This window comes from Aspergillus nomiae (assembly GCF_001204775.2).
Source record: "Aspergillus nomiae NRRL 13137 chromosome Unknown contig00001, whole genome shotgun sequence".
NCBI lineage: Eukaryota > Fungi > Ascomycota > Eurotiomycetes > Eurotiales > Aspergillaceae > Aspergillus > Aspergillus nomiae.
The window spans coordinates 420,046-442,995 of NW_015378056.1; the positions used below are offsets into that span (position 1 = coordinate 420,046).

A 22,950-nucleotide genomic window follows, 5' to 3' on the forward strand; every position below is an offset into this window, starting at 1 on the left:
AATCTGTCGCCACCGTTGTGCTCAGCTTCAACCTCATGCTTCAGCATTGCTTTCCAGTACCACACACTGTACTAACGCATCCAAAAGATCGTATTGACGGGGCCAGCTTGTATAAGATCCTTGTCTCTTAATATCTACAACCCTAAGAGAAGCAAAAGTTTCCCTGTTGCTCAATTAGATCGCTTCTTGTGTTTGATCGCACAAATCCGGCCGGATGCCATACACTGCACCGCTCAAGTCTTCGCCTTTCGCGCAGCATATTGAGAACATTGAGCCGGAATCTCAGTCCTGTCCCACTTCACCTACCTTGGTTGACCCGCCGGCGGGACGACCACGCCTGTCTCGGTCTTACTCTTCCACGGCCTACGTGCGCAGACACCGCAGAAGCCCATCAACCAGCAAATCGTTCACATTCCCAACCCCAGAGAATGTGCGGAAGTCCAAGCAGACAATAGATTCTCATGCTACCATCAGGCAATCGCCACCTCCACGAAGTGACGCTCTTATCCCTCCTGGGGCGATGATCTCTCCTCCAGAGTCTGCCCCGAACTCGAGTGATGAAGAGTCTACGTACGGTCACAAGGAGGGGCTTTGCCTACAGGAGTTGGAGGTAGCCGTGAGGTCTATAGAGCAGAGGCGCGTTTCCTCTCCGGAGCGAGAAACCCAGGAGAGGAAGTCATCGTCAAGCGTAACACAAACAACTAATCCTACTAAGAAGCAGCCTCATCCACCTCTTTCCAAGGAAGCGCGCAAAATTTCCCATTCACGCTCAATAACAGAGCACGCCATCGATCTAAAGCAAGAGGAGGCAGTGACTAGCTCCCCCGATGAGAGCGATGGAGATGACGACCCGCGGGCGAAACAACCCATGGTGCGTAAGAAGTCGGGGGAGCTCGTTAGACCGGCTCTCCGCCCGCCTTCAGCGCGACGGCGCCCGTCGAGCATGCCTGGGACACCAACATACGCTAAGGCCGTTCACTTTGATGCCCAGCTAGAGCACATCAGGCACTTTTTGCAGTTGGATAAACCCCAGGCTGTGAGTGCTGGCGGATCCCCAGTAGACGATTATGAATCTGAAGGCGGTTTTCCGTTCAACAAAGATCAGCCGGACATGACTTCCTATGAATGGGACATTAGACTCCCAAACTTCCCTAGGGATGTCTCAACCCGAGCTCATCAACGAGTTCGGCTTGAACGTCTGTTTTTGTCGTCGGACAAGAACACCTTGGTTGGTGTGGTTGCAGTTGCTAATCTAGCCTTCCACAAACATGTCGCAGCTCGTTTCACATTCGATCATTGGAAGACGATCTCTGAAGTTATTGCAGAATACAGTGACGATGTTCGCCGTAAGCAGATTAATGATGGATATGACCGATTTTGCTTCAGTATCAAGCTGGACGAGCAGGCAAACCTAGAAAAGAAGACCATGTTCCTTTGCGTTCGTTATTACGTCGATGGACAGGAATTCTGGGATAACAACCGGGCAATGAATTATCAGGTTACCTTCCTTAGGATTCCTACATCGAAGCCCGACTCTCATGGTCTGCTTGTCAAGCCGATCTCAGTGTCTCGCGCTCCCCTTCCTCGGAGCAAGACCTTTGCTGGTTCTAGCGCCAACAATCAAAGAAAGTCTCCGTCTTTCGATGACTTTTCGAGTATGAAAGACTATCTTTCCTTCGACCGTAACACGCGAGGTACTAAGGATCGGCCCGCCTATGGAGTCAAATCACATGATGATGATGCGGTGGCTCCTGTGCGTCGTGACAGGCAGTCTTCCCAGATATTTGGTAGTCGTTATGACTTTGAAGCATCGTTAAATGCTGCGATGCGCACAAAGTCAGCGCACGACCGGACCACTCTCACTGCTCGGGCAAAGTCTGAAGGTCCCCCACCAGGGGCCGAAAGGTACAGCCCAGTCAAGGGACGAGGTGCGATTGTCGACCGGCCTCTGGACGACAGTCACTCACAGCCAAGAAGCCAACCTCAGGCTGAACAATCGAAGCCGTCCACTTTATTATCAAGCAAGCCCCATCGAGAGTCCTCCGTGTATAAGGAGCTTGTTGACCGATATTGCTTCTTCGGCTCTTCGAGCCCTTCCCACAACACTCGTCCCATACCAAGCTTGGATAAGTCTTCCTCTGAATCGTCACCAACAGCGTCTCCCAAGATGGACACAGCTACTGGTGGCAGCTCCCGCAATTCTTCACCCACCCCACACAGTTATCCATATATCGAGCCCATGCAAAGCACTTTCCTCAAGGAAACACAAAGACCAGCAGTTATTCAAGGATGAATGAATCTGCGCCCTAACGACGAATTATATTCCGTCTTACACGTATGACGAGTTGGACGTTTCGTCATCTAAGATAACATCTACTAATATCCAACAACATACTGCTTCCGTCCATCAGATACGAGATTGAATGATCATCTTCTTTCCGATGTTGATACTTACGATGTATCGTGCAGTATGAGATGTGGCATTTCTATTGCAACCCTTAATGTGACCTTTGCGATACCTCTTTTATCTTTATTATGGTTGTGCCCTTTTCATGGTGTGGAAGCTCGAAGAATGGCCTTTGCGATGGTAATAAACCGCGGGTTCCCACTTCTTGCGCCAGCTTTTTTCCACTGAAGGGGCATAAAAGTCTTCGTCACATGGTGTTGGTACCTCGATTTGTATGCTCTCGCCCATGTGTCAGTTTTTATTTTTATGTTTATCTTATTCTTCCTCCTCATGATCATGAAGTTATGTGTCTCTAGTAATCTATCGGTCGGCAGCATTTATCGAGAGCGTTTCCCATGATAAGGCACCCGCACGAGGATGTCGTTAAAAGATGTCGATTGCATTTAGCATATTGTTAATTATCATTGATTCTACTTGAGCGTTGTACGGGGTTTGATCGCACAATTTCGTCCAACTCCCCTCCAGAGTTCCTTTTCTTTTCTTTTTCTAAAGGCGTCTTGGTATGATATGTGATAGCGGAAGGATGTATGACAGATACAATACAGGTTTACAGTCAGATTAAGAATAGTTCTGACATGAGCTACAAGTTTTCGATGGTATCTGGCGAATAGCACTTCCGAAGCTCTCTGACTTACAGTGGGTGTTACTAGGCTAATACAACGTAATATGACTGAATAGTTCACCTTGCGGATTGAAGTTGTACACATGGTTTGGTAAATGTTGGCCGTGGCGCGTCCTCACTGGAGTAGGTATGTAGGCGACCCGCAAGGAGAATGTCAGGTATGAAATCTGGGTTTCGTTCATCCCCAGAAAGTCGTGGGTGTAAGAAATTGAAACTTTAAAGTATTTCTCTGGGTATTGCAAACATATAATACTTGCATTGCCTTGCCTTTTGTGGAGAATCATGAGTACAAGATATTCTGAAAAACAATCGCATTTGATGAGGTTGAGATATCCGACATTATCATCACGTGATAGTGACCCGCCCCTCGGGCCCGCGTTCCAGCAGGTAATGCGCCAAAACAACGAACGCCCAAAAACACGGGCTTGAAAGCGGTCGTTCATAACGCCCTTTTTCACCCCCCCTACCCGCCAATCAACACGCTGCATTGCTTTTGACTGTCCCAGGGCATCCTCCTATGATTAGTCATTAACCCTGTGTGAAATTCTAGGGCGAAATCACCCTTTCCCTTGCCGCCCGCCCGGAAAAGCTATATAAGCTATAGCCCCTCTCGTTACAAAGCCTTTCCTGACGGTCTTTTCCCTTTTTCTTGCAACCTCTGATTTCAGCAACTGGCCCGCAACGCGTCGCGTCTTATCATCCTACAACTCACCATTTCCATCTATATCTCATCGATTTTTATCTCTGTTCATCCATCTTGAACTTTTAACAACATGTCTGGACGTAAGTACTTTCCTGTCGTTGTCTCTCCATCAACGTCGTCAGCATCCAGGTTGATGATGATGATGCACTCCCGATGGCACGTGATGTCATGTGCTAGCCTGAGGCACTCGCTGCCTTGCATCCAACATCCTACCTATGGACACTCCCTAGCCTACTCTACACTCATCCATCATTAACTCTTACTGACATCCGTCCAATTTAGGCGGTAAAGGTGGCAAGGGTCTCGGCAAGGGCGGCGCCAAGCGTCACCGCAAGATCTTGCGTGACAACATCCAGGGTATCACCAAGCCTGCCATCCGTCGTCTCGCTCGCCGTGGTGGTGTCAAGCGTATCTCCGCCATGATATATGAGGAGACCCGTGGTGTTCTCAAGTCCTTCCTCGAGTCCGTCATTCGTGATGCCGTCACCTACACTGAGCACGCCAAACGCAAGACCGTCACCTCGCTGGACGTGGTCTACGCCCTCAAGCGCCAAGGCCGCACTCTCTACGGTTTCGGTGGCTAATTTCCTCGCCTTCGAGTCCTTTCTGTTTTGTTCCTCGTCCAACGTGCGATGGTGACTGTCGTCACATGACCGATTCTTGCTGGCTCGAATGGACGGAGGTGATGAGCGCTTTACGGTGTGATACTTGCTAATCAATTTTGTTTTTCACGGAATCTGAATCATGATTACCACTGGGTATGGGGTTTTGGGACGGCCGGCTTGCTTTTTTGTTCAGAAGGTATCTGTCGGGTTTGATACGGTTTTGTTTGGAGGGAGCAATGGGTTGAACGTTTTGTAGACTCATTGGAATAACAATCCAACTATCTAGTAACATTTTCTTTTGAATAAAATCTTGTAGACAGAAAGTAGAGCCTGAAGATTCACAGTTTACATTCAGGATCACATGCCGCGACCGTTGCATGCACGGGCCACACGTGAGCATGACGTGACGTTATCCCCAAACCAGGGCTTTTGGACCTCGGCCGATGTCCAACGAGAAGACCTCTGCATACTAATCATCTGGATATTGCATGATAACGAATTTTATCCATTTCTACTTCATATCTATTCGATATGAGCCCATACTCGGCCGCCCTGTATTCGATTCTGATCCCGCAATCCACGACTTGAGCACTATCATCGACCATTACATGTACTATAATTCCCCACTTTGACAGGTTTTCCTGACACTGCAATTTTCGCTGGACAAAATGCCCGAGTACGAGGTGTCATATAACCCTGAGCTGGTATGCTGTCGCTGTCCTTGTTCACTTCTCACGGAATCCTACTTTCTAACACCGTCGGCATTGAACTACAGGATACCTACTCCCTTTACCAGCGATATGAAGAACCCCGACCGAACAAAGACTGGAAAACAGCCGCCCTCCGTGGCCCAGCTCTTCCAGCTCTCGGAAATGCAGTAGCTGGTGCTGTTGGAGCGGCTATCTCAAATGTCGCTACGTACCCGTTGAGTCTTATCATCGCCCGGCTGCAAACACAAAACCAACGCAACCCCAAAAAGACAACGAAGACTGAAGGCAAGGGTGAAGAGGAGAAGACAGAAGGTCAAGACAAAGATACGGAGGACAGTAATGAAGAAGACCAGGAAGATTACACCAATATTCTCGACGCAGTACGCAAGATCTACGCCAAAGAAGGACTCGGAAGCTTGTACACTGGTCTTGCCCAAGACACAGTCAAAACCGTAGCCGACTCGTTCCTATTCTTCCTAGCATACGGATTCTTCAGACAGCGGAGGATTAACGCCCGGTACGGTCCCGCCCGGAAAGGCGGGAAGCATGTTGTCCTACCTATATTGGACGAGCTAGCCGTCGGTGTTTTGGCGGGCGCGTTCGCCAAGCTGTTCACGACGCCGTTGGCTAATATCGTGGCGCGAAAGCAGACCTCTAAATCTTCGTCTAGTACTAGAGATATAGCTGCTCAGATTCGATCTGAGAAGGGGATCAAAGGGTTCTGGTCGGGTTATTCGGCTTCTCTTATCCTTACGCTGAATCCGTCCATTACATTCTTCCTAAATGAATTCTTGAAATATAGTTTTTTTCCCCGGGATAAGCGCGGAAAACCGTCGGCGGCTGCAACCTTCCTGTTAGCTGCTATCAGCAAGTCAGCGGCATCGTCAATAACATATCCGATTTCAATGGCTAAGACTCGAGCCCAAGTCACCGGCTCGAGCGCCACCCCTTCAACCCATAGTGGAGAGAAAGACGACTCTGATGATGGATTGTCATTGATGCCGCCCATCATTTCCAATGTGGTTAGTATAGCTCGTACGGAAGGTATCCAAGCTCTCTACGCAGGCCTACCAGGCGAAGTACTCAAAGGCTTCTTCTCCCACGGGTTCACCATGCTCGCAAAGGACGCAGTATACTCCATCATTGTACAGAGCTACTATCTTCTCCTCATCGCTTCTCGACAATACCCTACACCGGATGAATTGATCGAGCGAGCCCGCCAGCAAGCGGAGGAATGGGCCGAAGCTGCCCGAGAAGGTGCCCGCGACCTCGCTGAGAAAGTCAAGGATACAGATGCCAGCGTTCTTGATCACAATGCGGGCAATGTAACTATTGAAATGAGTTCTAGCGGCCCCATTCCCCCAACACTTGACCTGCCGGAGGGAAACGAGACAGCAGAGTTGGTGGGAGATTATGTGGAAGATGAAGCGACCGAGTGGAGGAGCTTATACCATTGGTTCTGGGAGAAGGAGAGGTATGGAAGGGAGTAGCACCATCCTGTATCTCACATTTTTGTGCATTTTGATGACGTTCAGCGAGATTGTAGATGTGTTGCGAAGTCAATATGGTGTTAAAATGCGTGTTTATGTCATTGTGTCTTGACATATATTTTTCTTGATGTCACTGTAATAATAGTATTGAGTAGCAACATGGAAGTATACAGTATATACGTCTATCGTGCACGAGGTATTCCTTCATACTAATAGTCCCTCGTCGTATGATTGGTTTATCAGGTTATCGATACACGCTTACTAGGTAAAGTGATTATTGTTGCATAGTGGTTGATTATTATCATGGTTATCCCTGCTCCAGGCAGTTCAGTGAAAAGAAGCGTTACATCAAACCAATAACAGGAACGCAGAATAGTTCGTCAAGAAAGATCATACATAAAACAGGAGGTAAAGACGCTAGACAAACAAATCAATCATAAATGTTCAGACAGCCTCCAGGTATGCAAGCAGAACACACAGTCCTCAGACAGAAGGATAATATGCACATATGCCAAATCTTCAAACATCGTAAACCGTCTGTACCTGAAAGAGAACTTGAACATAAAACAAAACCAAAATAAAAGGTATCATAACAATCTGTTTTTGTCTTCCTCTGACCGTTGCCGGTATGCGTAGTAAATTATCGGTAATATTCGTGACAATTGAAAAACCGTCATATCAGTTCGTAGGATATTAATGAGAATATAGTAGTTCATTCGTAAATCGTCAATTTATCGTTATGTATCATGAGGTTTCATGTGCAGCAAGCATTTTCATCTAAACGCTTGCTGTTCTGCGTTTCTCGCTCGGTTTCTGTGCATATGCAGTCAAGAGGCGGAACCCGGTACCTCGCTTCTGGCATTCGCGGAGTACCTTCCTATCAGACCAGATACTGAGGCCTGCATCACCGTTCGCCAGGACTGGTATCTCATAGCATCTTGTGTACCACCAGCGACCGACTCTGGCGACGATTTTTCGGATGGATTCGTCGTTTGAAGGCGAAGGGGAAGGGTCCGAAAGGAGGTCGCCGAGGGATAGGTCAGTGTCGTTGGAGGATGATTTGCTATGGGCTTTTGTTTGGGCGCCTAGCGATGAATTGGAGGGGTGCGACAGTGCGGTTGAGGATGTGGCTGTCACTGCTAATGTGGATGGGTTCGATGATGATGTGGATGAGGATGAGGCTGATGATCTTACAATCACCCCTGCGACTGGAATCCGTACTATACAGCGTCGTAGGTTGTCGAACCCGTGTCGTCCCAGCAGGCGTTGTATGCTGTCGCTTGAAGGCTTGAGGCTGATACTGGGGTCTGTTAAGTATGTCCTCTCCTTCAGGTTTCTGACAGCTTTTCGGGTGCGAATTCCCATGTTCACCATGTCGAGATCGAGTAGGCTCATCTCCATGTAGCCCCCCGGGCGCAGCACACGCTTACACTCTGAGATGATATTGTCTTGAACATGTTCAGAGCATGCTGCGGGGAAGCGCAGGACAGCCACTGTGAAGTATCGTTTAGGGAACGGGAACCGATACTCAAGGTTTGCATGGTGGATAGTATGGTGGTTGGATGGTGGCTGCCAGGCATCTGGATGTTTGGATCCCGTCGGAGTCGGTGCATCGTTCAGGTTGTACACCTCAGCATTAGGATATGTCAAAGCACAGTAAAACGACCAGTCATCGTTTCCTAGTCCATCCACTACTAGGATCCGCTCTTCCTCTCCATTTTTGATGTGATTATGAGCAGGACTGAATAGAACCCTTCCGAAGGACAACCATCGACTAGTCATGAGTGATCCGGATCTGATGTTGGTTTGCGCTGTCGGCCCCTCCCGATCACGCTCAGCAATATCAAACAGAATCGTATTCCGTTGCCGACAGGTTTCGAAGCTTGGTGAGGGATTTAGAGAAGGTGATGTGAGGAAGCTGGACTGCTGCTCAATGGACAGGGATGGAGTTGACAAATTGTTCAGATTCTCCTCATGCAGATTTTCTACACTTCCATCATTGTGGTAGCAGGCGATTATGTCACTAAACGAAGGTTGACTAGAAGGCACAAGTGACGAGTGTAGAGTTGGGGCAATCTTGGATCGCCTCAGGTGGAAAGACCCACTGCTTGAAGTTGGAGATGCCGGAGTGAGTGCTACAGCCGGATTCTCAACAGCTGTGGGAAAGGCCTGGAGATCGGAGAACCCACTGAGTTCAGCCTGAAGAGCTCTACTTGCCATGGCGGCCAGTTCAAACTTCTCATCTGCCTCTGAATCACCCGGGCAAAGAGGCCTCGCAGTTTCAGGAGAGAGAACATGATCAATGAGGTCATCATATTCTCCCCACACTTCATCTTCAGTTAAAGCGGACTCAGGCTCCGGGATAACAGCCGTGACCGCTGCTAGGCTCTCAGAGCCACTTGAACTTGTTATGGTCGTCGTTGACTCCTTCCTAGGATAGAATGTCAAGAATTGGTCCGAAGAGTAAGGCCCAGCAATAAAGTCCAAAACACTACGGCTCATAGGGTCGCCAAATGGTTGAGTAAAATCAAAGCCAAAGCCTGACGGATTCCCATGATACATCCCTGATTGAGCCTCCAGTGCGGGCAAGCCCGGCGGTGAGAAGTCAGATAGCGTAGTCGCCACGGGGGCTGCGATCGAAGGAGAATCGGCCATACTGAATGGTCTTGAGAAAGATTGCAAAGCTGGTCGGTGCTGCCTGTCTCTTCTCGAGACTACACGTGGAATCCGACCAACTGATGCGAGGCGTGTTGGGCGCTGCTCTTCCATGGGTTCTGCTAGACTTGGGGAGCTGGGAGGCACCTGATCCTTATTGAAGTAGACCTTCGTAGAGGCCTTGAATTCGCTGTTCAACTTAGGAGGGGACGGCAGCAAAATAGATTCGCTGGGCTTCCTAATATTCAAGGCCGCTGGGATTTCCACTGGAGTATCTGGCTTTTCTTCCTCGGTTGGTGGTGAATCCTGAACATTCCGTATAATATCGTCCAAGCTTTCAGAGTCAGCATCAACCAAGGCATAATGTGCAATAGGCCGGTGAGCTGCTGCTGCTAGCGAGACCGTAGCTTGGACACGATGGGGAGGTGGGAGTGGGGTTTCACTCTCCGCATGTTTAGTGTCGCGGCTTTTCTGGAAAAAATTCCACTTTAGACCTAATCCTTTCTTGGGTGACTTATTTGATTGATTCGTCGCTCCATTCGTCTTCACAGAATTTGGTGAACTCCTAGCACCTGGGCGGGATTGCCCAGAGCTAATTGTACGGGCCTGTGGTACAGGCTTGGGTCTCTCGGAGTCGACATTCGAGCTCGATATTGGCTTCTCTAAGTTCTCAGCATTGCGAGTCTTTGGCTGGTGGATAGATGCAGGAGCTGCCAACACATTATTTTCTGGCTTACTTTCTCGACTAAGGCTCTTGAATTTGCCGATGGTATCGGTCGAAGACGTCAACGACTCAGTGGAGTAGCCGTAAGACTTTGGGGCTGCGGCCTTCTGGGATAGGCTCGTTACAGAGCTTGTACTAAGACCGCTTGAGCTTTGCTCACTCTGTGTTCGAGCCAATGCCGCACCGTCAACACCTCCACCATTGATAAAGACAGGCTCGAGACGATCAAGCAAGAAATCATCGAGTTCCATGTCTGGACGACTGTTCATGCTTCCTTTACTAGAAACAGATCTAGATGCACTTCTCGCCGTGCTGGTAGATCTTGCCCTAGACCCGCTACTGGTGGCGCTTGCCCTTCGACCGCGTTGTGCGTATTTGCCGTATCCTTCGTGCCCCGTTCCCGCAGACGGACCTTTGCGAGTCGCACGACCTCCTTCAGACGATTGTGCTTCCAATTCAGGCTTGGACCTTTTCGTGAACAGCCCAAATCTTCGAATCTTGGATGGGCTTGTCGGGGTCTGAGGCACCTGCCGCGCCTTTGTTTCTCTTTTTGAGGCCCGGGGGCTTTTTCTTGAAAGCTCAGGTGACAGACGAGAAGGCAGTTGAGAAGAACTTCCCGACTGTAGTGATTCTACTGAAGTTGACGCCGATTTAACGGAGCCTAATGCAAGCCTCTCAGAAGTGAATGAGCTTTCCTTTGACGGACGTCTGTTGTGGCTTGTCACTATATCAGGTGACAGGTTACTTCGGACCACGGGTGATGGCTCCATCTGCAACCTATCTGTTCCCTCTCTACTCGGCCGTGCTGGTATGTACGTGGCATTACTTTCAGTGCTCTCAGGTGATCGAATAGCTTGGGAGTTCTCTTGGCTTAAGGAGCCTGACTCTGTATCAGCCTTCTCCTGTGTCTTTCTCGGGAGACAAGATTTGGCGACTGCTTTTCGGGAGTAAGGGTTGCCAGAAACAGTGGAAGTATCGACTATCAATCCTTTCGCTGCAAAATCCTGACTTCGTCTTTTACAAGAAGAGGTTGCGCTCGGCTCTGGGACGGAACCAGGGGACTTGTTAGCTCTCGGATGGACTGAATGATCTTGTGATGTTTGTTGCACCCCCCGCGACGAGACAGGAAGTCTGGTTTGGGATGGGCTTGGTTGTCTGATACGGGGTACGGCCTTAACTGGCTGTACAATTCCTGGGGAATAGGAGGACAAGGATGTGGGTGTTGATGTCCTACTCCACATGCCTGGGGAGCCAGAGTATCTTGTTGACGGACTACTGGCCGAGGCAAATATAGGAGTTGGAGGAGGTAGGTTTTGCGTATTGAGAGTAGTTCGTAGACTTGCAAGCTCCTTTGGTCCATTGTGAACCTGCTGTTCGGGAGGTCTTCCCACGGTTGTATCCTGAGGTGTGTATGATGAAACTGTTTCCTCTATCGACCCGGTTTGACTCTTTCGGGGTGGTGAACTTCCACCCATGACTTGGCCCGGATGAATAGTATCTGGGATCATAACATTTAGTTTTTCTGTCTTTATGCCCTCGGTAGTTGACTTGTTATTCCCAGTGTGTTGTCCAATAGTCGGTGCCTTCCTCCGAAGAACATTCCGTGGTTTACCACGGATAGGCTGTTGAGCCAGTGAGTTGGCAGGCGTCTCAGTGTTCACCCGTGGCGGTGGTCCTCTCTCGGTATTTAACACACTTGGAGTAGAATGAGCTACTGAAGGCAAAGGATGCGTAGCTGCTCGCGGAGGCAACAACGAACGGGCATTGTGCGTAGATAGTATTCCAGAGGGCCTCGATGGTGCTACAGGATGACGTGAATCAGCGTCGGAAAAAGATGATCCCTTGTTGGGCCCGGTCTTAATGTTTGTGGGCCTTGCAATGCGCAGCGCTGATGATATAGAAATTGAGGAACTAGAGACTCTCGTCGATGCATTGATAACAGGCAAGGGTGCGTTTCGCGACTGGGAGGCAAGGTCCTTTAACCGCGGTATTCGGCCACTCTCAGACTTGTGCGACGCCATGGTGCTACCTGAGTCAAATTTCCAGCTCCAGTCCGAAGACTAATAATCCAACCGTTGGTGAAATACAGTGTGGCCATGGAATCATCCCGGCTAAATAATGATCACTGCTTCTAATATAACCACTAACGATGTAAGCATTACACCTAAGTGCGGTATGAGAGCCGAGATTTACCTACCTTCAAATCATATCACCGAGATTAGAAAAAATTGGCCAGCAATCATTAAACCCATATCAGCATTTCTGAAGGCGTCATATAGTAAAAAGAGGGAAAAATAGATATTAATTGGGTTGGGGGGATTCTATTGGTGGGACAGAATAAGCACCAAAGGAAGAGCAAGCAAAGCAGAGAGAAGATAGTTTTGCCAAAAGAAACTCGATGACCTCTTTCCTATACGAGGGGAGATTGTGATGTAATAATATCCAGGATAGCGAAGTACTTAAAAGCGGTGAATTTCTTTCTTTTTTTTTGATTTTTTAAAGAATGACTGGACAACTTGCATGTACTCCGCCACAGCCCACTGTGGCTAACATGCAATGCAAAGTTGTTGACTGTTGGGAGCTGTGTCTGCACGACCACGTCAGAGAAATTTTCAAAAACGACAAATAGAAGATAGTAGTAATTTAGCAACGTTGACACAGAGACCAGCTGTGCAAGAAGTAAAAGAAAGGAAATGGTAGGAAATAATTTTAACGAGCCGAATTTGGACCATGGAGCGAGAAAACTTGGGGCAATCTGGACTTTTCAAGTTCAAGGATGTGCCCAGCGCTAATTTGGACCATACCAAGACAGACCGGCGCAGCGGGGAGACATGGTTTCTATTCGCAGACTAAGTGCCCATATAGAGACCGCAGAGAGAAATCCTGGATGGTTCTGTGCGATCGACATCGGACCCGTTGTCGAGCACAGATGTGACTGGGGAGACTATTGGTGCGAGGACAGGTAACTTTGTTTCTGTTAGCGATTGTATTAAGCCTTGGATAATTTAGAATCGCCAAGAATCGACGAGAAAGGTAAAGATAGTGCAGATTCCCTCTAAAAACACGACCCCCGACCGAGAGTGGATCTCTGTCATCCATAAAAGGAACGTGCACAGCAGTACGCAGAGAACTGAGGTCAAGGACAGGTCCACTACATGGACCCAGTCAGTTTGCTCTGACTAGTAACATAATAGCCTCAGCGGATTGGATACACTGGAACATGGCAGTTGACAGGTTGGAATGGGGTTGAGTGGCGTGAGATAGCGGAAAAGTCCGTCGTATGCGCAATCGGCACTTTCACCAAAAGCCCCTCGTCAAGCACACGCCCAGATGGCAGATGCAGGCATCAGAAAATCTGTTGGTAATGCGGTGCTGCAGTAGTCCAGGGCTCTATTTGGTCTGTGTGTCGGTATGCAAGCTGTGATAGGATGGAATTCGGACAATTTCTTGCGAGGAATTTCTTTTCTTAGTAATGAATAGTTCCCAAGTCAGGTGGTGATCAGTGACTCGCGATCGTCCCCCCCGGCGAGGCCGAACACCACTAATTGATCATGATGCATGTACGACGCTCATTTTTGCCTTGTTCAACATGACAATTTACAATTCCTAGACGAGCCGTTTCGTACTTTAACAAGATGACCCTCTTGCCCACCGTCTTTTCTCTATATAATCTTATCCAGGATGCATTCTGAAAATCAACCATACCTGAGTGCCAGAATGCTCCATGCCTGCCACATCAGAAAGGCTTTTGCTCTCCCGTCACCAAACCGTAGATTCTACACTTCTGGTACGCCGAAAGGTTCGGGGCGAACCTTTGAACACACAACAAATTCTCCATGGTATCAGTGGGATGGCAGATAAGTTCACGGCCGAAACGGGCCAAATCGATGGGTCCGAAAGAACCTCATAATATAACAAACAAGAGCCACTCATAGACATGAAAGGGCATCCCGGACAAAGAAGCTGAGACCCCGGGGTCAATTAGGCCGGGCCCCAAATGCAAAATGGCACCGTCCAGTCTGTATCCTTTGTGTGTGGGGACGCTGAGCCGTGGGTCCTGATCCGCCGCTAAATGGAGAACCAGCCATGGGCGATCCTGATTGACGGAAGACGGCCTGACGGGCACGCGCGAGGCGACATGGATTCAATCCGCCAGACTTAGCACCAGTGGGCAAAAGGCAACTGCGGTGAGGGATTCGCCAGACCAAAGCAGAGGCCTCCGTGATACTTCCGGCCCCTGTGGAGACGGCGGTAAATTCGAACATGCTTTAACGGGTGTGAAAACACGGTCGCTGTGCCGCAGCAAGTACGGGGGTCTAGACAAATGTTCCAAGTACCAATCACGGATCGGCGCAAAAAACTCGAGATGTTGGCCCAGCCTGTGTGATCGGACTGGTTGAGAGAGGAAATTCGATGTGAGCACCTAGACAGACTAAAGAGAGTAGTTGAAGTAAAGACCAAGCCCGTACTTCTGTCCTTCTGCAATAGCGATCATTCTGCGCACTTAGCCAGTTGTCGATCAGATCCGATCAGGAAATTAGTCGACATACTATTCCGAGCGAAGTGGGCGCTGGTTTGCTGCAGGAACAGAATCCGGTCCTGCACTTTTCAGCTGACTCGTGTATTTCGCCACTTCCACGAGTCTGACACCAACATGATAACGTAGGACAGCATATGGCATGCTACGGAAGAAAGGGGAAGTATCAAAAAAGAAAATATACTATGTCTGTGACGCTGATCGGTCGAAGCTCCCAGTTCAGTTACGGTGTCTCCATCCTTCCTGTTGATCCTTTTACCTATTACGGGTTGTAAACCAGGCTCACCATATTTCTCTAATAGCGCGCTCACTTGTATGTACGTACTCTGTAAGTAGTACGAGTGTCTCGTATTGCTTTTGACTATTGAGGTTGACCCGATATTGCTGGGCGCTTTCTAAAACAAGAAAAGAAAAAAAAGAAAAAAGGGAGAGACGTGCCGTGTAATATGGTAAATGCATAGACTAAGATTCCACAGTAATGATTCCCTCAAAACGCCTATGAGATTGCACCAGATTTAGAAAAACAAAGTGGTAATAAAACATGGAATTAATCACGCAGCGGTTCCAAATCGCTTCTTCCTAGCCTCCAAAGCGAGCTTATCCTTTTCACTCAAGCTGCTGGCAGGTTTCTCAGTGCTGCGTTGGTTTTGACCTTGGTTACGATTACCCGGACCCCGTCGCCGGTTCTGATTTTGATTCTGATTCTGATTCCTGTTCCTTCCACCGAAATCCCGTCTTTTGCCTCCCCGCTTGCCTTGATCATTCTCGCCGCGACCCCTCTTGCGGGTCTTTTCGCTAGGAAGTGCCTGGTCCAATTTGCTAACTCCGGTTGTAGCCGGTTCCTCGGGAGCAGCACCAAATCGTTTGGCCCTCTCGAGCTTTCTCTCCGCTTCTTCAATAGCGGTCTTCGAATCTTCAGTAATACCAAACTTTTCGGCACGAGCCTTACGCTTCTTCAACTCCTCCTCCATATCAGTAACGGAAAGGCCAATGGAGTAGTCCGGCGCGGGCTTCTCCTCAGCCGGAGCTGCCTCAGTCGTCTCAGCCACTTCAGCAGGTGCTGCCTCGGTTCCCTCTTGTGCGGTGGGGGCAGCATCCCCGTTAGATTCTACCTTAAGATCGTCTGTAGTAGCGGGATTGATGTCTTGCTGCTGGTTCGGAACTGCAGTAGGGTTAGAGACAGCGGCCTGGCCGCCAGCAGCGATCGTAGCAGCACCAGCCTCGGTCGAGGGCTTCGTTGTGGCAGCATCTGCGGCAGGAACATCATCATCCTCCCAGTCAATCACATCCTCTGCGTTATCGGCTTTTGCGGCCGGCGCTGCAGTCTGAGCCTTGCTGTTATCATCCTCCTGCAGGCGGGCAACCATCTCTGCCTTCTTGCCAGTGTGAGGCAAGGAGCGAGACTTGAGGATCTCCACTAGCTCAGCATTGGTCTTCTTGCCGTAGTCGGTTGCCATTTTTGATGAAATGGATCGTCAATGGTCGATAGCGTTCGGAGATGAGCGGCGATTCGTTGAGCGCGATACTGGCGACGGAGGAGATGAGCGGATGGCGCGGGTCCAGCGCGTAGGATTGAAAAAATTTATATTAGTCGTCAGCAGTCATGCGACCATGCGACAAGTAATATCGTTGATTCGGATTGGTATTGGATACTTAATGGGTGGTGTAGCCAGATGGCAAGGTTGAACGGAGCTCTTGGTAGAAGCGTCGCGTTGACGCGGTAGCGGACACCTGACCTAGGTATCTGCGGCTGACTTCCCAATCGGGATATATAGTCACGTGAATTAAACCACTTGGCCTTGTGCCTATGAGAAAAGGACTTCCTGGTATCTCCTCAGACAGACACGGGATCTCGAAGCTGAACATTGGAATAGATCTACTGCCGTCACACAATATTACTGACTAAAGATGAATGGGCTACACAAGGATCGTTTAGATCCTGTTGACGGTGGAAGGTTTCGTAGTTTGTGAGTCATGTTCAAAGCTTCCAATAGCAGTTTGCCAACTGGGCAGTGGGAGAGCCTTTGGCGTAAAAGGGTCAGCTAGAAAGTTTTGAGCTCATCAGAACGTCTGATAGTTCCTAGCTGAAAGGCGGGAAGCTGGAAAGAAAGTGATGACATGGCAAGCGAGATGTGGCTGTGGCAACTCTCGATATTCGGCGCCACGGCGCCACCGATATCATCATCATGTGATCTATAGACTATGAGCATTGTGCGACAGTCCATGTTACCTATCCTTCTATGATTAAAATCTAATTCTTGTTAGCTAGCGCCGATTTTGGGGTGTGGTTTATTGTTCTAAAATGACTTGCTGAGCTATATAGTGTGCAATATTATCATGAGTAATATGGCTAACTACAAGAGCTGCTACGAATATACCTTCTGTCAGCATGTGCCTTCCTCTATTTCTTTCGTTTTTCTAATTTATTATACCGGCCTATATTCGTGAGTAAAGGTATCCAGTGACTCTAACCTGCTTAGACAACAAGGCTGATCTAAAGGCGCACCCAGTCATTTCTTAGAAAGTGGTACTACTGCGTCTGTCGGTATTTTCTACGCTTGGAAGTTCATCCGTAGATCATGGATTGATAACAAACGACAATAGTTAAGCAGCATTGCTATTTGTCAGCGGTTAACCCCCGAGTACATTTGCTGAGTTGACCGTTCTGAGAGCAAGCAGACCATGTCTATATCTTTCAAGTCATACATTAATCGAAGCCGGCTCGAAGTTCACGAGGGTTGTTTCTAATTGCTTCTCCATATACGGACCTGTACAAACAACATGACTATGGTTTCCGACCACATTTTACCGGTTTACAAGGATCAGTAGCAGGCAGTGCAAGATATATGTAGCGTTTGGAACATCACGGCAGATCATGTTTCACCTACGCTGATAAGGCTGGTAGCGCATTCTAACATTCCCTTTTGTACCCTAGACGTTCTAATAGTACTAGCACCTTGCATGATGTGGGTATATCTCCTGCAGCAAAAAGAAATTGGTAATCATAACAGATGAAATTTAAACCTCGAACATTTAGATACATACCAAATAACGATCACCCGCCCTGATCGGTAATAGCCTCCATAGTAACAGTTTCGATGTTGTAGTTCAGTTTAGCCGAGCTTTAACTCGGTAAGTCCCTGGAAGAGATCCCGAGCGAATGACCCACGTGCCGATTACCCGATCGATATTTGAATCTGACATTCAAAGCAAGCCTTTTCGCTCCACTTCCCCTTCGTTTGTCGTTTAGGCATATCAAGCGAGTCAAAGATGAACAGATTCGGCTCGAGACATGTGCCCCAGAGGTTCAAATTGAGAATTCTTCCTGGAGTCTATTTATCAGCCTTGAGTTTTAGTACCCTTGCCTCGCAAGTCAAGTAAACCCTTACAGAAATGATCAGACACAAGGGAATCCCTACGGCCCTCGAGTCGTACGTACGTTGGAATGTGGGGCATCACGCAAAGATCGTTTCGGATCACCTGTGGAATTTTTCTTCTTGTCATGTTGCATTGCATTGATAATACACCACTAATAAGAATACTTGAAACCCAACCCCCCCCCCCTGTGGAAATGTGGACGAGCACTCACTTCTCATCAAAGAAACATCTACTTCTGCCTACAATTCGTTATCAATGTAGAAATCTCTTTCGACATTCTCTAGCTTTGCTTGTTTTTCTCTTCACCTTATCTATCTTGATACCCCTGCCAGTCGCATGACTCTCGTTTAAGATACCCTCTTTGAATTAATTAATTGTGACATATAAGCACAAAATGACAGTCTATGATATAGAAAACAATCCCAACGAAAAAGCTCTCCCGTCAGGGGTGTACCGAAGCAAGATCCCTTATTTCCGCATGCTCATTGATCAGGGCGCCGTCACCCAGAATGTCCTCCACTTTGACTACCCCGGCTCAGGAACGGAGGAGGATCCATATGTCGTGTCCTGGATCTCAAATGACTCCCGCAATCCCCAGCTCTTCAGTTTTGCCAGAAAATTGACCATTACTCTGGTCGTCGCGTTTTCAACAATGGTCGTCGCCTTGACATCGTCTACATACAGCGGCAGTGTTGGGAGTATAGTTACATCATTCGACGTCAGCACGGAGGTAGCGACCCTGGGACTGTCACTCTTTGTCCTAGGTTTTGCAGTGGGTCCCCTACTTTGGGCGCCCATTAGTGAAGTCTTCGGACGCCAGAGACCCTTCTTTGTCAGCTTCCTGGTCATGGCTGCATTTTCAGCTGGCTGTGCTGGCGCTCAGAATATCTGGTCACTACTGATCCTGCGCTTCTTCGCAGGTGCATTTGGATCTGCACCGTTGACCAATGCTGGAGGCACGATATCTGATATGTTTACAGCCCGCCAGCGCGGTCTAGCGCTCAGTTTGTACGCTGCAGCACCCTTCTTGGGGCCTGCCCTAGGTCCAATTATCGGCGGGTTCCTGAGCATGAACGCTGGCTGGAGATGGGTGGAAGGCCTTCTGGCCGCTTCTGGGGGACTTGTGTGGATCATGATGGCGTTCGCAGTTCCAGAGACATATGCGCCTCTTCTATTACGGCAACGTGCTGAGCGCCTGTCACAAGTCACAGGAAAAGTCTACCGTAGCAAAATTGAGCTCGAAAAAGGCAAAGTGGCGCTTAATACCTTGCTTAGAAGGTCCCTCTCTAGGCCATTGGTACTACTTTTCACAGAGCCCATTGTCCTCCTCTTTGCTGTCTATATCGCCATCATCTACGGTACATTATATATGTTCTTCGCCGGATTTCCCATTGTATATGAGCAGGGCCGAGGATGGAACCCCGGGGTTGGAGGCCTAGCCTTCCTTGGTATCATGATCGGCATGATAATAGGCATCATCTTCACTCTTCCCGCCAACATGCACTTCATAAAGATTCAGGACCGACTCGGCGGCTTTGCCCCCCCGGAAGCTCGACTTCTCCAGTGCATGGTCGGGGCTGTAGCTATCCCAATTAGCCAGTTCTGGTTCGCCTGGACGGACTATCCTTCCATTCATTGGATCGTCAGTATCATCGGTACGGCACCATTCGGCTTTGGCGTCATCCTCATCTATCTCGGTGTTATGAACTACCTAATTGACTCGTACACCATCTACGCAGCATCTGTGCTTGCTGCCAACACTATCCTCCGCTCCATATTCGGTGCCGTCTTTCCCCTTATTACGGGATACATCTATGATGGCGTCGGTATTCACTGGGGGCCATCTATTCCCGCATTCCTGTCGCTGCTGTGCACGCCCGCTCCTTTTTTGTTTTACCGTTATGGTGCTGATATCCGCAAGCGGTGCAGGTATTCCGCTGAATCATTCCACTACATGCAAAAGTTACAAGAGAATGCGACAAACAGTGCCAACACACAGACCAAGCAACCAGCCGTGCAGGCGAATGAGTATTCTTCAGAAACGAAATAGGCAGTTAATTTATCTTCCGACAAGAGCTGCCTCTTAACCCTATGTGAATATTGGTACAGGCGTATATAGAAGCTATTTGCACATACATGGGGGGTTATGGGTACTAGAGATAATGCTTTTAGACAAAAGTTTAGAGTATATTAGATCAGGCGAATATTTATTTTGACATACTTATTTTCTTTCTACTTTATATAGAGCGTTTTACAATGTTCCTCGCCACTGGACAAAGCATCGACGTAATGAACTAGTTATCAACAAGAACTAGATTATACAAGGTCCTAGTCTGCACGTCGCTGATAGGTACTTTCTTGGCTGGACAATTGAGGTTACCGTTGTGTAGTTCTAGGCACCATATAGGCCTATGATATAGTTCGGCCTTCGCGAGTTCTATTTAATCCGTGGCAGGATAATTACAAGTTTATATACTAGTATTATACTATCGTAGGTATTCCAATATAAATATAAAATCAATACAGACTGTTCAATGTCTTTATCTTTGTACGGTAGCTTTACAAGGCGCTTGATATATATTTTGCTAACACGTACAGAGCATCTGAGATCAGATGCAAGACAGCGATGCATACCACTTTCAATTAAGCAAACACCTTCCACTCCTCAGAATCAAGATACCTCACTACGTCTCCAACAGTTTACCTCCCCAGATGACTAACTCCGAGTCACATTGGTTCGCAGCGGATGCCCTCCGCATGTCGGACCGGATCCGCAAACACCCCACTAAACAACGCGGGGCAGATCCGAAGAGGAACAAGCCGAAGGAAAAGCCATGACTATATAACGCTCCATACACACCAACAACTATACACAACCTAATCCTCAACCCAATTGTACCAATTGTACACATAAAAAAAAATCAGCAACACAATGGACCCCCAGCAAGAAAAGAAACACATCACCGCCGGGGACGCAGAGTCATTCACCACAAAAGTCCTCACAGCAAACGGCGTGCCCCTCGAAAATGCCACAATAATCAGCAAATGCCTCGTGCAAGCCGACCTCCGGGGCGTAGACACGCACGGCATAAACCGGATCCCATCATACATGGAGCGGATCCGGCAGGGCGTGCTGGACGCTAAGGCCCACCCGTCCCTGAAGCAGATCACACCTGTCGTCGCACAAGTAGACGGACAGAATGGGTTTGGGTTCGTGGCCGCGCACATGGGGATGCGCGGGCGATTGAGATGGCGCGCGAGTACGGCATCGGGTTCGTGTCTGTCAAGCACTCGAATCATTTCGGCATGTCGGCGTGGATAGTGCAGCAGGCGTTGGATGCAGGGATGATGAGTCTTGTATTTACAAATTCATCGCCTGCGTTGCCGGTTTGGGGCGGCCGGGAGAAGTTGATGGGGGTTTCGCCTTTGGCGTGTGGGGCGCCGGCTGGGAAGGAGAAGCCGTTTATTTTGGACATGGCGCCTTCGATTGCGGCGCGCGGCAAGATTTACAAGGCTGCCCGACGTGGGGAGAAGATCCCCGCTGACTGGGCGTTGGATGGGGAGGGCAGGCAGACCGAGGATCCGAATCGGGCATTGGAGGGCGTTATGTTGCCTATGGGGGGTCCCAAGGGGTCAGCGTTGGCGGTCATGATGGATGTGTTTTCTGGGGTTTTGTCCGGGTCGCGTTTGCCGGGCATGTTACGGGCCCTTATGATCCGTCGAAGCCCGCGGATGTGGGCCATTTCTTGGTGGCTATTAAGCCAGATTTGTTTATGGGGTTGGATGACTTCAAGGAGCGTATGGATTATCTTTATCAGAGGGTGGTTGGATCTGAGAAGATGGCTGGTGTGGACCGGATTTACTATCCTGGGGAGATTGAACAGATTACGCGCGAGGAAAGAGTGAAGACGGGGATTCCTTTCGTTCAGGCTGAAATTGATGCTTTGAACAAGGAGGCGGACAAGGTTGGGTTGGAGCATCTTGTCGTATCATAGTTTGCTTGAGCTTATTTTGCAAGAGCTTTCATGTCTGTAGCATCATCACTGGTTATGTTTAGGATTTTTAATGAAGATATTTTACCCCTGGTCATTCGAAAACTACCGCGACAGTAGCATGATAACTAAGCAAGACAAACAAGGCAACGGACAGTAAACAAGGATAAACAAAGTACGGCACATAGGATAGCACGGCCAGGGGCCTTCGGGACATAGAATCGGAAGAGTAGGCGAAGGCAATTCGTCAACCGTAGAACCAATATTCCGCCGCATAGTCTACCTGGAATGTACCCTTACGCTTCTGGCAGTTGGCTGGAGGCTGTCCTCCCACTGTATGCAGGCGGTAAACTTCCTGAGAAACGGATCAGCATCAATCTACCAATGACAAAACATACCCAACTTACTTTGATACCATTTCCACTAACAGAAGTGAGCTTCAACCAAGGCACGTTTACAGTGCTACGGTCGGGTGCGTCACTACTCGCAGCCCTTTTGGATGCCACCCAGTCACTCCCACCAGCAAGTCGTAGATCGAAGGTTGGCTGGCCAGCAGCATTGAACTGATGTTTTCCCAAGATGAACTTTGTAGCTGACGAGGAGAGCTGACTGCCAAGCACGGCAAGGAAGGGAAGTGCCTCAGATTGTACTTCCTTCACGACAGGGGTGAAGTTATGAAGAAGTGTTGGATTGGACGCGGCGAGGCAGGAAACATCGACCAGCGTTGCAACGGCACTCACGGATTTGGGTACTGTAGTGCTGGAGTCATCCTGGCAAGTGTAGCTTTGTGTTCCTCGTCCTATCGTAACGTATTTGAGGCTGAGACCTGGGCTGGGCCCCGGGAGCGATCCATGAGATGGGAGGTTAGTTTTGGCGAGAGGGCAGTTGGAAAGGTGGACGTTGTTGAGGTATTGGGAGATCTGAGAGAACATAGTGGCGATGTAGGGGAGGGCAGGTGATGCTTCGGCGCGGAGTATGGCAAGATAGAAGAGCAGTACATTGATGAACAACATATTGAATGGAAGGTTGGTTAACGTGAAGCAAGAGAGAAATACCAGGCAGAATAT

General features: G+C 48.8%; 8 protein-coding genes across 8 annotated transcripts; 5 read left to right on the plus strand and 3 right to left on the minus strand.

Annotated features, from left to right (window-relative positions):
• Positions 1-214: 214 nt before the first annotated feature.
• On the plus strand, positions 215-2,293 carry ANOM_000278 (protein phosphatase regulator GAC1; the record flags this gene model as incomplete). Its single annotated transcript, XM_015545536.1, has 1 exon — positions 215-2,293. One exon carries the CDS (start codon positions 215-217, stop codon positions 2,291-2,293), a length of 2,079 nt encoding a protein of 692 aa, XP_015412617.1.
• Positions 2,294-3,862: 1,569 nt separating this feature from the next.
• ANOM_000279 (histone H4) lies at positions 3,863-4,376 on the plus strand (the record flags this gene model as incomplete). Its single annotated transcript, XM_015545537.1, has 2 exons — positions 3,863-3,872; positions 4,075-4,376. The coding sequence occupies 2 exons, from the start codon at positions 3,863-3,865 to the stop codon at positions 4,374-4,376; spliced, it is 312 nt and encodes a 103-aa protein (XP_015412618.1).
• Positions 4,377-5,003: 627 nt separating this feature from the next.
• Positions 5,004-6,762, plus strand: ANOM_000280 (putative mitochondrial carrier protein; the record flags this gene model as incomplete). The annotated part of the gene is made up of 2 exons (XM_015545538.1): positions 5,004-5,101; positions 5,173-6,762. Coding segments are annotated over 2 exons (1,488 nt in total), but the record flags the coding sequence as incomplete, so codon positions are not given.
• Positions 6,763-7,374: 612 nt separating this feature from the next.
• ANOM_000281 (uncharacterized protein) lies at positions 7,375-11,997 on the minus strand (the record flags this gene model as incomplete). The annotated part of the gene is made up of 1 exon (XM_015545539.1): positions 7,375-11,997. One exon carries the CDS (start codon positions 11,995-11,997, stop codon positions 7,375-7,377), a length of 4,623 nt encoding a protein of 1,540 aa, XP_015412577.1.
• A 3,067-nt stretch (positions 11,998-15,064) lies between these two features.
• Positions 15,065-15,970, minus strand: ANOM_000282 (SAP domain-containing protein; the record flags this gene model as incomplete). The annotated part of the gene is made up of 1 exon (XM_015545540.1): positions 15,065-15,970. One exon carries the CDS (start codon positions 15,968-15,970, stop codon positions 15,065-15,067), a length of 906 nt encoding a protein of 301 aa, XP_015412580.1.
• A 2,315-nt stretch (positions 15,971-18,285) lies between these two features.
• On the plus strand, positions 18,286-19,941 carry ANOM_000283 (MFS transporter; the record flags this gene model as incomplete). The annotated part of the gene is made up of 1 exon (XM_015545541.1): positions 18,286-19,941. One exon carries the CDS (start codon positions 18,286-18,288, stop codon positions 19,939-19,941), a length of 1,656 nt encoding a protein of 551 aa, XP_015412579.1.
• An 882-nt stretch (positions 19,942-20,823) lies between these two features.
• ANOM_000284 (Ldh family oxidoreductase) lies at positions 20,824-21,886 on the plus strand (the record flags this gene model as incomplete). Its single annotated transcript, XM_015545542.1, has 3 exons — positions 20,824-21,151; positions 21,214-21,548; positions 21,617-21,886. 3 exons carry the CDS (start codon positions 20,824-20,826, stop codon positions 21,884-21,886), a joined length of 933 nt encoding a protein of 310 aa, XP_015412582.1.
• A 244-nt stretch (positions 21,887-22,130) lies between these two features.
• Positions 22,131-22,896, minus strand: ANOM_000285 (DUF3455 domain-containing protein; the record flags this gene model as incomplete). The annotated part of the gene is made up of 2 exons (XM_015545543.1): positions 22,131-22,238; positions 22,291-22,896. 2 exons carry the CDS (start codon positions 22,894-22,896, stop codon positions 22,131-22,133), a joined length of 714 nt encoding a protein of 237 aa, XP_015412581.1.
• Positions 22,897-22,950: the final 54 nt, after the last annotated feature.